Source organism: Chiloscyllium plagiosum, chromosome 30, assembly GCF_004010195.1.
Source record: "Chiloscyllium plagiosum isolate BGI_BamShark_2017 chromosome 30, ASM401019v2, whole genome shotgun sequence".
Lineage (NCBI taxonomy): Eukaryota > Metazoa > Chordata > Chondrichthyes > Orectolobiformes > Hemiscylliidae > Chiloscyllium > Chiloscyllium plagiosum.
The window spans coordinates 31,469,315-31,483,328 of NC_057739.1; the positions used below are offsets into that span (position 1 = coordinate 31,469,315).

Below are 14,014 nucleotides of genomic sequence, written 5' to 3' on the forward strand. Positions count from 1 at the left end.
ACTCTTATCCCTCTCCATCACGAGAGTAAAACTCACCGAATTATGGTCACTATCCCCAAAGTGCTCACCTACCTTTAATTCTAACACCTGGCCTGGTTCGTTACCCAGAACCAAATCCAGTATGGCCTCACCTCTTGTTGGCCTGTCTACATATTGTGTCAGGAAACTCTCCTGCACACATTGAACAAACACTGACCCATCTAACGAACTTGAGCTATAGCTTTCCCAATCAATATCAGGAAAGTTAAAGTCCCCCATAACAACCACCCTATTACTGTCACTCATCTCCTGAATCACCTTCCCTATCCTTTCTTCAATGATTCTAGGACTATTAGGAGGCCTATTATGTAGGTTTCTCACAATGCACTCAGATGTTTTCCTTCCAGATTTGGGCAGTGTCTGGATCATTTTGATTTATACTGCATCCAATGTGTGCTTGTAATGGTAATGGTTGTAGCCTTTAATTTATTTCATTGCGAAGGTGCTCCTAACTATTAGATCATAGCAACCTGTGCATGCGCCTTCCTATATTGAACTATTAGCAAAAACAAAGGCAATGACAACATAATTTGGAGATGCCGGTGTTGGACTGGGGGGTACAAAGTTAAAATCACATAGCACCAGGTTATAGTCCAACAGGTTTAATTGGAAGCACTAGCTCTCGGAGCGCTGCTCCTTCATCAGGTGGTTGTGGAGTACACAATTGTAAGACACAGAATTTACAGCAAAAGTTTACAGTGTGATGTAACTAAAATTATACATTGAAAAATACCTTGATTGTTTGTTAAGTCTCTCATCTGTTAGAATGTCCATGTTAGTTTCATATGTATATCACAAAACCTTTTTTTAGAAGTTACATTCTCAGGTTTGCTTCAACACATTATCTGGGCTAAACACCAACCTGTTGGACTTTAACCTGGTGTTTAGATTAGATTCCCTACAGTGCGGAAACAGGCCATTTGGCCCAACAAGTCCACACCGACCCTCCAAAGAGTAACCCACCCAGACCCATTCCCCTACTCCCTACTAATGCACCTATCACTATGGGCAATTTAGCATGGCCAATTCACCTGACCTGTACATCTTTGGACTGTGGGAGAAAACCAGAGCACCCGGAGGAAACCCACACAGACACGGTCACCCAAAGCTGGATTCAAACCCGGGTCCCTGGCGCTGAGAAGCAGCAGGGCTAACCACTGAGCCACCATGTTGAATGACAACATAAACATACTAGGTGTCTATGTCAGCAATGCAGGAACAGAGCATCGTCATAGGACAAAGACTAAAATGTCTCCCTCCTTCCAGAGGGAAAGGAAGGGGATCTTGTGTCCTCACTAGGTATATTGCTATTGGGAATCTAGTCTCAAGGTCACTGCTTTATGCAAAGTTTAAACAAGGTTGGATCAACTTCCTACTACAGGGTAAACAAAACAGGTGTCACTTTAACTGTGTCACAACTAAAGCAACCAAAGGCCCACAGCATTATTCAAAACTCCAGTCCATGGACTGGCTGGTAGCATGCAATATGCTTTATACAGCAATTTAGACCTCACCGATTCAAATTATGAGAAAGTATCTTTACAAATAATTATCCTGTGGTTGCAAAACTAAGAACTCAGGCGCTTTCAAAATGAAGGACACATACACTGCTGGAAGATGGCTAGGTCCTGGTAAATAAAAGGAAGCAGTCAAGAACCCAGAGTACATCAGGAAAGATGCCACTTCCCTGACTTTGAGGGGTTTAATCCAAAACCAAATTAGTAACAGATAAGGATTTACAATATATATAGCTGAGTGAAGAATATTATTTAAAGTTTGATTTCAAGGTTAATTGATTGGAAACTCTTAAACCAATTCCTTTTAGACAGTCGCATGAAGAACATTCCCTCCCAGAATTGTCATCATTGACAGAATTTTCATCCTTGAAGTGAAAATAGATTACAAACACTCCTTCGTAGCAGGATATGCTGTGCACTCAGCAAGCTGAAAACAGCTAAATAGCGTAACAACTGAAAACATTCAGACTAATATGTTAACGTAACAAAACTCAACCATAGGAGGTAGGGAGAGATTAAGTCTGCAGTTCAACAAGTTACACAAAGGGATTATTTTTCAACAGCAGTGCTGCCGGGATAGTCTCCCACATTTCATCAATCCAGGGGCACGGTTTCTAATCACAAATTAAGTGGTTAAGAAATTCTAGTATTTTTATCATGTATTACATGGACACAGGATGTCGCATTCACTTCATAGCCAAGGAAGCTCCTTCAAAGTGGAATCACTTTGATAACTTAGGAAATATGGAAACTGATTTGCACACAGCGAGATTCCAAAGAACACTAACCAGGTAACGGTTTTGAAATGCTGATTAAGACATAAACATTGGCCAACACACGAGGATAACTGCCTACTCCTCACTGAAATAGATTTTTGGGATAGTTGAGGGGAAAGGAAAGGTCTCTGTTTTAGCTCTTGCCTGATAGACAGCACTGGGCGAAAGCGAGGGCTGCAGATGCAGAGTCGAGAGTGTGGGGCTGGAAAGGCACAGCAGGTCAAGCAGCATTCGAGGAGCAAGAAAATCGATATTCCGGGCAAAAGCCCTTCATCAGTCCCTCATTCCTGATGAAGGGCTTATGCCCGAAACATCAATTCTTCTGCTCCTCAGATGCTGCCTGACTTGCTGTGCTTTTCCAGCCCCACATTCTCTGATAGACAACACTGTCAATATAAAGCAGTCCTCCTCCAGTAACTTTGATTTTCATGAGCAAGGCCTTGCAATGGACACAAACCTGGAACCTTGTGACTCAGAGGCAAGAGTGCTATCAACTCGAGACATGGCTGGCACGATAAGATTAATAAACAGGTAGCTAAGAGCTTGAATACTGAGGAGAAGAGAGGCATGTTGTCAAACGTTATATTGTACTCATCAAGACAAAAACAAAGCTAATCTCAAACAATTACAACTATTTATTCTCCGGAGAAAAGAAAAAGTGCTAAGTGGTTGACAAGTCAATTTTGGTTCATCAAAGCATTGCCACGGAGAAAGAAATGAGGAATCAAGCTCATAACAAATTCAAAATAATGGGTGAGGCTTCAATAAATTACTTTTGTATACAGAAAACTTTGTCTAGCAAGCGTATCTGAGTCAAATTATTAGCTTAACTTATCATCTTAACTATAGCTCTGACTGCACTCTGTTGTTCAGCAAGTATAGCCCAATGTCAGAATTGCATCTAGTAGCAGATGTGCTGCTTTGGAGTTTGTAAGTGCTTTGGAGTGTACAACCTGTACTCTGCCTATAATAAACAACTGAAGAAACATGCTGTTTAATTTGATTGTGCAAACATCAGGGCATATGGTTCATACAAATGATATCATACCAACGCTGAAATTCATACACTGCTGCTAAAATGTTAAAAATCACAACACCAGGTTATAGTCCAACACGTTTATTTAGAGGCACTAGCTTTCAAAGTGCTGTTCCTTCAACAGATGGTTGTTAGGCAAGATCATAAGAGACAGAATTTATAGCAAAAGATCACAGTGTCACGCAGCTGAAACAATAAAACTTTGATCTAGAATGGGTTTTCTCATTTCTTTAATATGTAAATCACGGATATATCCTTCAATATATCTGGTGCACAGGCTCGAACAAGACTTCTTTTCTGCACAGGACCTCCAACCAACACTACATACCAGATTATATGGACGTTTTCTTCCTCTCGACCTATGGCGAGGAGTCACAAACAACTACACAATGATATCAACGAGTTTCATCCCACCAAACTTGCAATGGACTACACCGTAGTATCTGTCTCAATCTTGGACATATGCATCTCCATCAAGGATGGGCACCTCACTCTATCACAAACCGATGGATAGCCTCACGATGCTACACTTCTCTAGCTTCCACCCTAAACATATTAAAACAGCCATGCCCTACAGGCAAGCCCTATGCATACACAGGATCGGTTCAGATGAGGAGGAACCTGACAGACACCTGAAGGTGCTCAAGGATGCCCTCATAAGAACAGGGTACAATGCTCAACTCTTTGACCGCCCAGTTCCGAAGTGCCACAGCATAATGACTTCCTCAGGAGACAGACACTGGTTGCAACTGACAGGGTACCCTTCATTGTGCAGTACTTCCTGGGAGCCAAAAAACTCTGCCATTTTCTTCGCAGCCTGCAACACATTATCGATGAGTATGAGCATCTTGCCAAGACCTTCCCTATACCTCCTCTTCCTGCCTTTAACCATCAAACCTTAAACAGATCATTGCTCACAGCAAACTGGTCAGCCTTCAGGACAACATCGACCACAACAATCCTGTCACAGCAACCCCGCAAGACGTGTCAATACAGATATCACCATTATACATGGGGACAGCACCCATGACATACACGGCAGGTATTCAAGTGACTAGGCCAACATTGTCTATCTCATACACTGCAGGCAATGATGCCCTGAGGCATTGTACATTGGCAAGACTGGACAGACACTACGACAATGGATGAATGGACACTGTACAATAATCATCAGGTAGGGGTGTTCCCTCCCAGTCAGGGAGCACTTCAGCAGCCCAGGAAATTCGGCCTTGGACCTTTGAGTGACCATCCTCCAAAATGCACTTCAGGATAAACAACGCAAAGTGGCCAAGTAGAGGCTGATAGCCAAGTTCGGTACTCTTAAAAATGGCCTCAATGTGGACCTTGGGTTCACGTCACACTACAGGTGACCCGACTGCACTATACACACACATTCATAGTCTCGCGATAATACCATTCGGCCATCACCTGCCCACGAATTCATTGGCAGAGTGGAGAACGCATCTGTAGATTTGAACCATTCCATCTCAAAATCAAATTTGAGCATAAGCAGAGTGATTCCAATGAGTACCTTTGACTCCTGTAGCGTAAATCATTATGATCATTTGGAATTTGACATTCTATATGTTGTCCTGATGATCATGTAACAAAGTGCTTTGAAAGCATGTCTCCTTATTCATTGATAGGAGGAAGATGACAATTACTAGAAAAGAGTGTTGTGACAACTTGAAGTAAGCTTTCTTTAAAGTAATAACAAATTTTTGAGGCAAAGAACTCATGTCCTTCAAAACAAGTGCATAGAATTGAACCAGTTTTTCTGTGTCAGACACTCCAACACAAAGTTGCACAAGAACATACAAGATCAGGTTAAGGTGAAACCCAACTTGCTTCAATCATAATTTCAAGAAAACCGTCCTTCATAATCGTCACAGTGCCAAATGACTCTCAGAACTTGCTTCAGCTCAAAAATAACCAGCTTTAAAGCCAAGCACTTCAACCTTGCACACCTCCCTTCCACTGCTCCTTCCTCGGACAGATCACAGCCAGAAGTCTAAACCAAACAGATTATCCCAGCCTATCACCAAGACGAGTCATCTCTGCCATTACATGCACTGCTTAATCATGTAGAATGCTCTCACCTTGAAATTTAATTCAATTGCACCTGATGCAACTGGAATCCTGTGGGTTGTACCCTACCTAACACTCCCATCATGTCTAACCTCCAGTATCTCTCTGAACACCAGCATTTCAACATCAACATGCTTTACCTAAGTCTGGCCTCAACCTAACTCAGATCTGAATCTTGTCTTCCTGCACATGTTTCTACTCTTCAGACTTTGCCGTCTGTACATGTCAATTAACCTCACGATTTCGCTTTCCCTCCCAACCACCCACCCACCAAACGCACACTGTACGACCAAGCGCAAAATCGTCAGTCAGAATAGACAGGTCAAACGAGTACCAAATAACTAGCAGTTTCACACCATGTACCCATACATACCAGGAAAGCAGCACACCCGCCGAAGCAGATTTGAGGAAGGAGGTGCAAGTCTGAATTGAAATGAAGGGCCGTATTCCGTTAGTAACCACAGCACAGCGTCACGATAACACTGGCTGAGACACGGGGAGCAGCGCTGGATCTGTACAAATAGGTGGATGACGGGGAGGAGGCCGCTCGGCCCGCACTGGCTCCGTGTTATACCAAAGTGAGGTGGAAGCCAGGCAGGAGAGGAGCCGATTCGAGTGATGCCATCGGGGCTGGAGGTGGCCCACACCCCCCGGGGGGGGGAACACCTTTAAAGCAGTGAGTGGACAGCGCCGGGTCCCTTACCCCCCTCCCCCGGAGAGACACAAACTCACCATCTCCTGAATAATGTCACCATAGTTGCCGTCGCCACCGGTGCGGCGGGGGGACATTCACTCGTCACACGGGCTTTCCCCCCCACCCCTCTCTCTCTCTCTCTCTCCTTGTGGTGCTACCTCCGAAGCCGCATCCTCCGGAATTCCAATGGGGGTTTGGGGGGTAACGGACGAAGCCGCGAAGTGAGAGAAAAGGGACAAGTCCAAGTTGGAGGGGGAAAAGAGAAGAAGGCCGGAAATGACGGCGGGAGGCGCGCGACGGCCGGATGCCAGCGCCGGGGTCGCGGGGATAATGCGTCACAGCCCTTCGCCCCGCCCCCCTCACACAGACCCGCCCCCGTTTAAACATCACACCACACGAGGAGGAAACAGTGCGACAGATTTATTTGGAGGCGCCGGCTTTCGGAGCGCTGCTCCTTCTCGGCTATTGCTCTGACAAACCTCGGGGCAGTTAAACGCCAAAAGAATTACATAGGAATCAATCAAAACCTGCATCACCATTCGAAGTGACTTAACAGCTCTCTAGGTTGACACTTTGATAATTTTTCTAATAAATTGTGTGTCCCACGTCCCTGTTTCATTGCTCATTGTCTCCTCCTGATGCTTAACTGACCGAGCCATGAGGTGGAGGTGCCTGGGGTGTACATTTTTTTAAAATAAAAATCACACAATACCAAATTAGATTCGATTTCCTACAGTTTGGAACAGGCCCAATACGCGCGCTGAAAATGTGTTGCTGGAGAAGCGCAGCAGGTCAGGCAGCATCCAGGGAACAGGAGAATCGAACGTTTCGGGCATAAGCCCTTCTTCAGGAATGCTGGATGCTGCCTGACCTGCTGCGCTTCTCCAGCAACACATTTTCAGCTCTGATCTCCAGCATCTGCAGACCTCACTTTCTCCAATACGCGCGCACCAACCCTCCAAAAAGTAACCCACCTGGACCCATTCTCTATACTTAAACCTGATTAATGCACCAAACATTATGGCCAATTCACCTGGCCTGCACATCTTTGGATTGTGGGAGGAAACCCACGCAGAGAATGTGCAAACTCCACACAGTCACCCAAGGGCTGGGAACGAACCCAGATCCCTGGCGCTATGAGGCCACAGTGCTAGCCACTGTACCTCCCCAACAGGTTTATTTGGAACTGCAGGCTTTCGGAGTCCTGCTACCTGATCAAACCAAAGGGACGTCTGTTTCATCCTGAGGGGATTGATATTGAACGAGAAGTGAAAATAACTGCCTGTATCAATGATGGCGGCGCCCCTAGCTCCAACCCGAAGGGATCGGAGTAACTGCGCGTGCGCGCGGACGCCAGGCGATGCGCATGCGCCGGGCCCCGCTTTGGGGGAAGGGATCAAGTAGAGAGACGGCCCCGCCTTCCCCGCGGGGAAGAGGCAAACTACGGGAGGGCCGGCCCCTCGAAACTAAAAGGAAGATGTGTGGGATAGGGGAAAGTTGGCAGGTAACTGGTTAAAGGAGGCGGCGGTGCGTTGTGTGTAAACATAGGCGGAGGAACAAACGGAGCCACTTCGTCGACAAATGGCGGAGTGGGGGGAGGGGAGTGAGTCACGTGGGAGTCATACCCACTTGTCCCCCCCCTCAGAGCGCATGCTCCTCCAGCTGAGTCTGGGTAGCAGTATCTGGAGGAGACCATGAGCAATGAAGAGCAGACTCCGCTCCTTGAGCCTACTGCAGTGGGGTTCACCGAGCAGCAGCAGCAACAGCAACAGCAACAACAGCAATATTTTCAGTAAGTGACTCTCTCATGCCTGATTTTGTTTTTGCAATATTGTTGTACCTGCTGTTTTACAGTTTTCCTTGCAGATCATGTTGAGTTATTTTCATTCGTGTCTCTGCGTTAGTTGTTATCGGGACGTTTTCATTTGATCTGACTTTTCCCAGATTTTGGCGAATCTGTCATGAGTATTAACGTAACATTTTATACATATCAGTATGCCCCTCTGAAATATTTCTGCAGGCGTTGTTTCGTGATGAAACAGTGAATTGTGATTGTCAGGTGCTCTTCCTGTAGAAGAAATCGCAGCAAGGCGATGTGTTAAATTTAATTTGTAAGCATGTTCCTTTTGGTGAGAAAGGGTTAACTATATATCATAATCCGATGTCTAGTTAATTAACTTTTAAATAGTTTGTAGGTGTTATTTGCACACTGCACCCAAACACTTCTTAGTGACACATAATTGGTAGTGTATCTGGTCTGCTGGTTAAAGCATTAGCAGTGAGACTCTGCGTGGCAAGTGTTTGACAAGTGGCTTTGGATTTTCAAAGCTGTCATTACTGGCATGAAAGACAAGTCACTTTCTGTTAGGCCTGCCATATGAGATCAAACAAAATTCACATAATTGCATATACTTAGATCAGCACAAAAGTACTTGGAAGAGAGATTGAACTTGCATTTAGCATGCTCAGCATTCCTGTACTTCAAGTATTATGTTTAGAGTTGTGATGTAGGCTTATGCACCAATCAAATTGCCTGGAACAAGATAAAAAGCAGAATTTTTATTTTCCTTGTGCTGTCAGTTGAAAGACTGGGTATCAGGAGAAAGACCCGCTCTACTTGGAAATATTTCCCTATCGTCCCTTAAGCTACTTAAAGGCAGGTCAGGCCATCTTCAACATCTGACACATTCATTGTGAAGCATGCTGCTGGAGTGTCTGGGGTTAATCTCAAATGCAAAATATTCAGTCTTAGAAGCAAGGATACCAGCACTGAACCAAGAGTTGCACTAAAGTTGCGTTTGGTTGTCAGTTCCTAACATTAGGTTACAGTTTGTTCAATTTGCTCCCTGCTTCGTTTGTGATCTTTATCCTCAAGTCTTAGCCTTATCCCCTGAGCCTGGGATCTTAATGGGAATTTCTGAAATTAGAAATTGTAAAAGAAAACCTGATGCTAGTGTTACCTTGTCCACTTTCACATTTTGCAGTTAAGGGGATTACAACATGGTGATTTTCTTTTTTTTTCAAGAAAGCAAGTGACACAAATTAAACAAGGCTCAATGTTACTTTTCAAAATTGAGAAGCTGAGGTTCCAGAACAGATTCCTGGAGACACCACTTGTCACATCCTTGTCAGAACAATGTCTATGTCGTCTCCTGCCTCCCAACCAATTAAGAATCATTTCTTAAATTTTTCTTCAATTCTATGCTTTCTACTTCTTTGCCAATTATCTGCTGTATAGCACTTATCAAATATCTTCTGGAAGTTCATGTGGACAGCATCCAAAGGCTTGCACCTGCCATGCTAGTGTCCTTCTCTCAAAATGCAATCAGATTAAATCAGGCCATGTCCTTCCCTTCATAAAGCCATCCTGACTGTTCCTCTGATGTCTGCCCAAGTGCTATCACTGATTCCACCACGTTTCCCACAGTTAATGTTAAACTAGCAGAACTGTGGTTATCTGATTTCTTCCTCCCTTTGCAAATCTGAAAATGTCTTATCAATCTAATGGTTGTCTTAAATCAAGCTGCATGACAGCGTAATGCAGGGAGCATTGTTTACTGGTTACCCTGAAAATACATAGAGTAATGTGATTTTCTGGAAACAATTGTGAAATTAGCATATCTAACTCAGATCGAATACACTGTTAACCTCCAGCCTTCACATGTGACACACCATTCAGAGTTGGATATATCTGTAAACAAAGAAAAAACATTATTAAACTCCAGTGTTTAAAATAGTGTAGGATAGATTGGTTCCACAGGTCGGCACAACATCGAGGGCCGAAGGGCCTATATTGTGCTGTAATGTTCTATGTTCTAAAACAACAAATAAGGTAAAATAATCTTGCTGGGAAATATGCCAGGAAAAATTTAAGTACCGTGCATACCTGTGAGATTCATCCTCCTAGGGCTTCTTACTTACCTCCGTACAAATATCTGAAAGTGCACTTAAAATAAGTTCTTCTCGCCATCTCAGCCTTCATCCTTTTAATGGCTATTTTTTTCTCATTCCATTATTTGAAATATTCTGCGATGTTTTTCTAATACTGGAAAAATAATTGAAATACAAACTTTGTACATTATAGAGTCCCTGGTGTGGAAACAGGCTATTTGACCCAACAAGTCCACACTGACCCTTCAAAGAGTAATCCACCCAGACTCAATTGCCTACTTTATTATTCTAAATTTACCCCTGACTAATGCACCTAACCCACACATCCCTGGATGCTATGGACTATTTAGCACTGCCAATTCACCTAATCTACACATTTGTGGATGTGAGAGGAAACCAGAGCACTCAGAGGAAACCCATGCAGACACGGGGAGAATATGCAAACTCCATACAGATAATTTCCCGAGGCTGGAATCAAACCCGGGTCCCTGGTGTGAGGCAGAAATGCTAACGACTGAGCCACCTTGCCACCATATCTCAATTTTCCCTTTTTGTTCTTCCTCCCGTCCAGCACATATTATGATAATACATTACCCATTATGTTTCTACATTCCTTCAGTACTGAAGAAGTCATATTTAACTTGAAATGTTAACTGTTTTCACAGGTGCTACCAGATCTACTGGATTTCTTAAGTGCTTTGTTACTGCAAATCTGAAATAAAAACAGTGGCATTTAGCTTTATAGTGAAGATTAGTTGAGCTGTAAGCACTTGATAAGAGCTAGTTTTGTAATGCAGTAATGTTTTGCCTCATAGCTGTTGGCTGGTCCCTGTACATAATGTAAGAACTAGGAGCCGGACTAGGCAATCCAGTCACTTGACCCTGCTCTGCCGTTTGAGACAATCCATGGCTGATCTCCTCTTGACCTCAACTACATTTTGCTGCTTGCTGTCCAAAACAATTCAACCCACAACTAAATAAAAATCTCCTTTAAATTTACTCAATTTCCCAGCATCCACAACACTCCGCAGTGGTGAATTCCAATGAGAAATTACTTCTCTGAAAGGGTGGTGAATTCCACGAATTCACCACCCTTTCAGAGAAGTAATTTCTCAATGGTTTTAAATCTGCTAGCCCTTATCCTAAAAGTATGATCTCTCGTTGTACATTGCCTCTGTAAGGCTGCACACTCTCTGAAGGACTCCGGCCCAAAACATCGATTCTCCTGCTCCTCGGATGCTGCCTGACCTGTGCTTTTCCAGCAACATACTCTCAGCTCTGATTTCCAGCATCTGCAGACCTCACTTTCTCCTACGCACTCTGTACATCTACTTTAGAATCTTTTATACCTCAGTTAGATCTCCCCTTGTTCTTCTAAACTCCAGAGAGTATTAGCCTAAACTGCTCAATCTCTTTTCATAAAACAGACCCCTCATTTCTGGACTCAATCTACTAAACTTCCTCTGAATTGCTTAGAATACAACAACCTCCCTTGGGGGATCAAAATTGTACACAAAGCTCCAGGTGTGGTCTCATTCCAATAATTGTGCAGTTGTAGCAACACTTCCCTGCTTTTCTCCTCTATTATTTTAGCAATAATTGTTAAAAACTCAGATCTTTAAAAAAACTTATTGAAGTGCACATGAGAATTGGATAAATATGTGTGTCCTGTCTTTTCTGTTAATTTACACCAGATTGTTGGATCAGTTCGAAGTGTTTCAATGGTCTGTTGGTCATGCTCACAAGCTTTATGATATTGTATTGAATAACTGCACAAATGTCAGATTAATCTCATCAAGCAATGACACTCCCTTGCTCCAATTAGCAGAGATATGAAAAATGTCACTGTTGAGCAAGAACAACATTTTCATTAAACCTGTAATTATTTCACTGAGCAGCATCTCAGAAACCATCACGTGCCATTGGATGGTAAAGGGTTGATGCTAAGGATGTATAAATTACACTCTGATCTGTACATAATTCATTCAAATTTTTGTTTCAACAGCATTTCCTCTATCTTTTGTAGCTACTTCCTTTTAATATATTAGAGCGCTTCCCATTAGGACCAGAGAACTTTTCACCTCATTGTACTTACTTCCTGTCCTTGTTTTGACTCCTGATTATTTAGTATTTTGTTGGAATGTTATTAGTGTCTTATACTGTAAAGACATGCAAATGTTGATTTCAACTTTTCTGCTTCCTGGTTTCCCATCATAAGCCCTTCCCTGAAGAAGGGCTTATGCCCAAAACGTCGATTCTCCTGCTCCTTGGATGCTGCCTGACCTGCTGCGCTTTTCCAGCAACACATTTTCAGCTCTGATCTGCAGCACTTACTTTCTTCCCATCATTATCACTCCAACTTAATTCTTTTGGGGTAATATGTTTGCTATGGCATTTAAAAAATGTATATTTAAAGATGTTCTTGATATTACTTGCAAGTTTACCCTCAAAACATATCTCTTCACTCTTCATTATTTTTTATATTTATTTATAATTAAAATTATAGTACAAATGTAAATCACCATGAGGTACTTATGTGTTTTTGTAGGCCTATCCCTTTGATTACTGGCAGCTCCAGCTCAGTTCTGAGCTTGATACTGAAACTGTTCCAAATATTATGCTAAAACTATGTCAGCCTGCAGTGATTCTTTCAATCACATTTTCATGAATTTTTAACCACCAATTTCCTCTAAATTTCTCGCACAATGCAGTTCATTCAGAAGGTGAATGTCTCCTACGTTACAGTTCATTTAGCGTAGCATGGTGGCTCACAGTGCCAGGGACCTGAATAGATTCTACCCTTGGGCATCTGTGTGAAGTTTGCATATTCTCCCAGTGTCTGCATGGGTTTCCTCTGGGTGCTCTAGTTACTTCCTACATAGATGTGCAGATTAGGTGGACTGACTATGCTAAGTTGTCCATAGTATCCAGGGATGTGTAGGTTAAGTGTATTAGCCATGGGAAATTCAGGGTTACATAAATAGGGTAGGAAGGTGGGATGTTCTTTGGAGGGTTGGTGAGGGCTTGATGGGCTCAATGGCCTGCTTCCACAATGTAGGAATTCTATAAATCTGAGAGAGCTAAGATGCTGAGAATTGCTTTCCAATTGATTGAATTAGTTTTCTAACCAATCCACGATTTTGACAAGAACATCTGTTGTGCTTTTTAAAACTGAACTCAACTATTATTTACTAAAAGTTTAACCAGTTGCAGCCTACTGCCATTTCCCTAGATTGTTCAGCAGTTTAGAAGTTATAGCTGTATTGGTACAAATTCCTACCACTTTTCAAAACTAGCACTTTTCAAACTAGTAAGCAACTTTCTTTAAATTGGGTTAATGAATAACAAATGCTCATTCAATGGATTTTAATTTTGAAGAGACAGATATACATTGAAAGAAGATATTCTAATCTTGTTTTAATCTTAAACTGAAAAATGTGTTGCTGGAAAAGCACAGCAGGTCAGGCAGCATCCAAGGAGCAGGAGAATCGACGTTCCGGGCATAAGCCCTTCTTCAAGAATGAGGAGGGTGTGCCAAGCAGGCTAAGATAAAAAGTAGGGAGGAGGGACTTGGGGGAGGGGCGTTGGGAATGCCCCATCGAGGCAGTCATCGAGGTGAGGGTGATAGGCCAGAGAGGGGGAGGGAGCAGAGAGGTCAGGAAGAAGATTGCAGGTCAAGAAGGCAGTGCTGAGTCCGAGGCCTGGGACTGAGATAAGGTGGGGGGAGGGGAAATGAGGAAGCTGGAGAAATCTGCATTCATCCCTTGTGGTTGGAGAGTTCCTAGGCGGAAGATGAGGCGCTCTTCCTCCAGGCGTCGTGTTGCTATGGTTTGGTGATGGAGGAGGCCAAGGACCTGCATGTCCTTGGCGGAGTGGGAGGGGGAGTTAACGTGTTCAGCTACAGGGTGGTTGGGGTTGGTTGGTCCGGGTGTCCCAGAGGTGTTCTCTGAAACGTTCCGCAAGTAGGCGGCCT

General features: G+C 43.3%; 2 protein-coding genes across 3 annotated transcripts in view; one reads left to right on the forward strand and one right to left on the reverse strand.

Moving 5' to 3' along the window:
- The window catches only part of fbxw2 (F-box and WD repeat domain containing 2), a 28,763-nt gene extending 22,279 nt beyond the window's left edge, over positions 1 to 6,484 (reverse strand). Inside the window, exon 1 of one of the 2 annotated variants that reach the window (XM_043720246.1) lies at positions 6,189 to 6,484. The gene's annotated coding sequence lies outside the window, so the exon portion shown is untranslated. Of the gene's footprint in view, positions 1 to 5,829; positions 6,125 to 6,188 lie in introns of those variants that run through there. The other variant, XM_043720247.1, reaches the window with a different exon arrangement.
- A 1,026-nt stretch (positions 6,485 to 7,510) lies between these two features.
- The window catches only part of slc2a8 (solute carrier family 2 member 8), a 29,146-nt gene continuing 22,642 nt past the window's right edge, over positions 7,511 to 14,014 (forward strand). Inside the window, exon 1 of the mRNA XM_043720242.1 lies at positions 7,511 to 7,942. Coding sequence (XP_043576177.1) covers positions 7,845 to 7,942 — 98 coding nt within the window. The 5' untranslated portion in view covers positions 7,511 to 7,844. The remainder of the gene's footprint in view (positions 7,943 to 14,014) is intronic.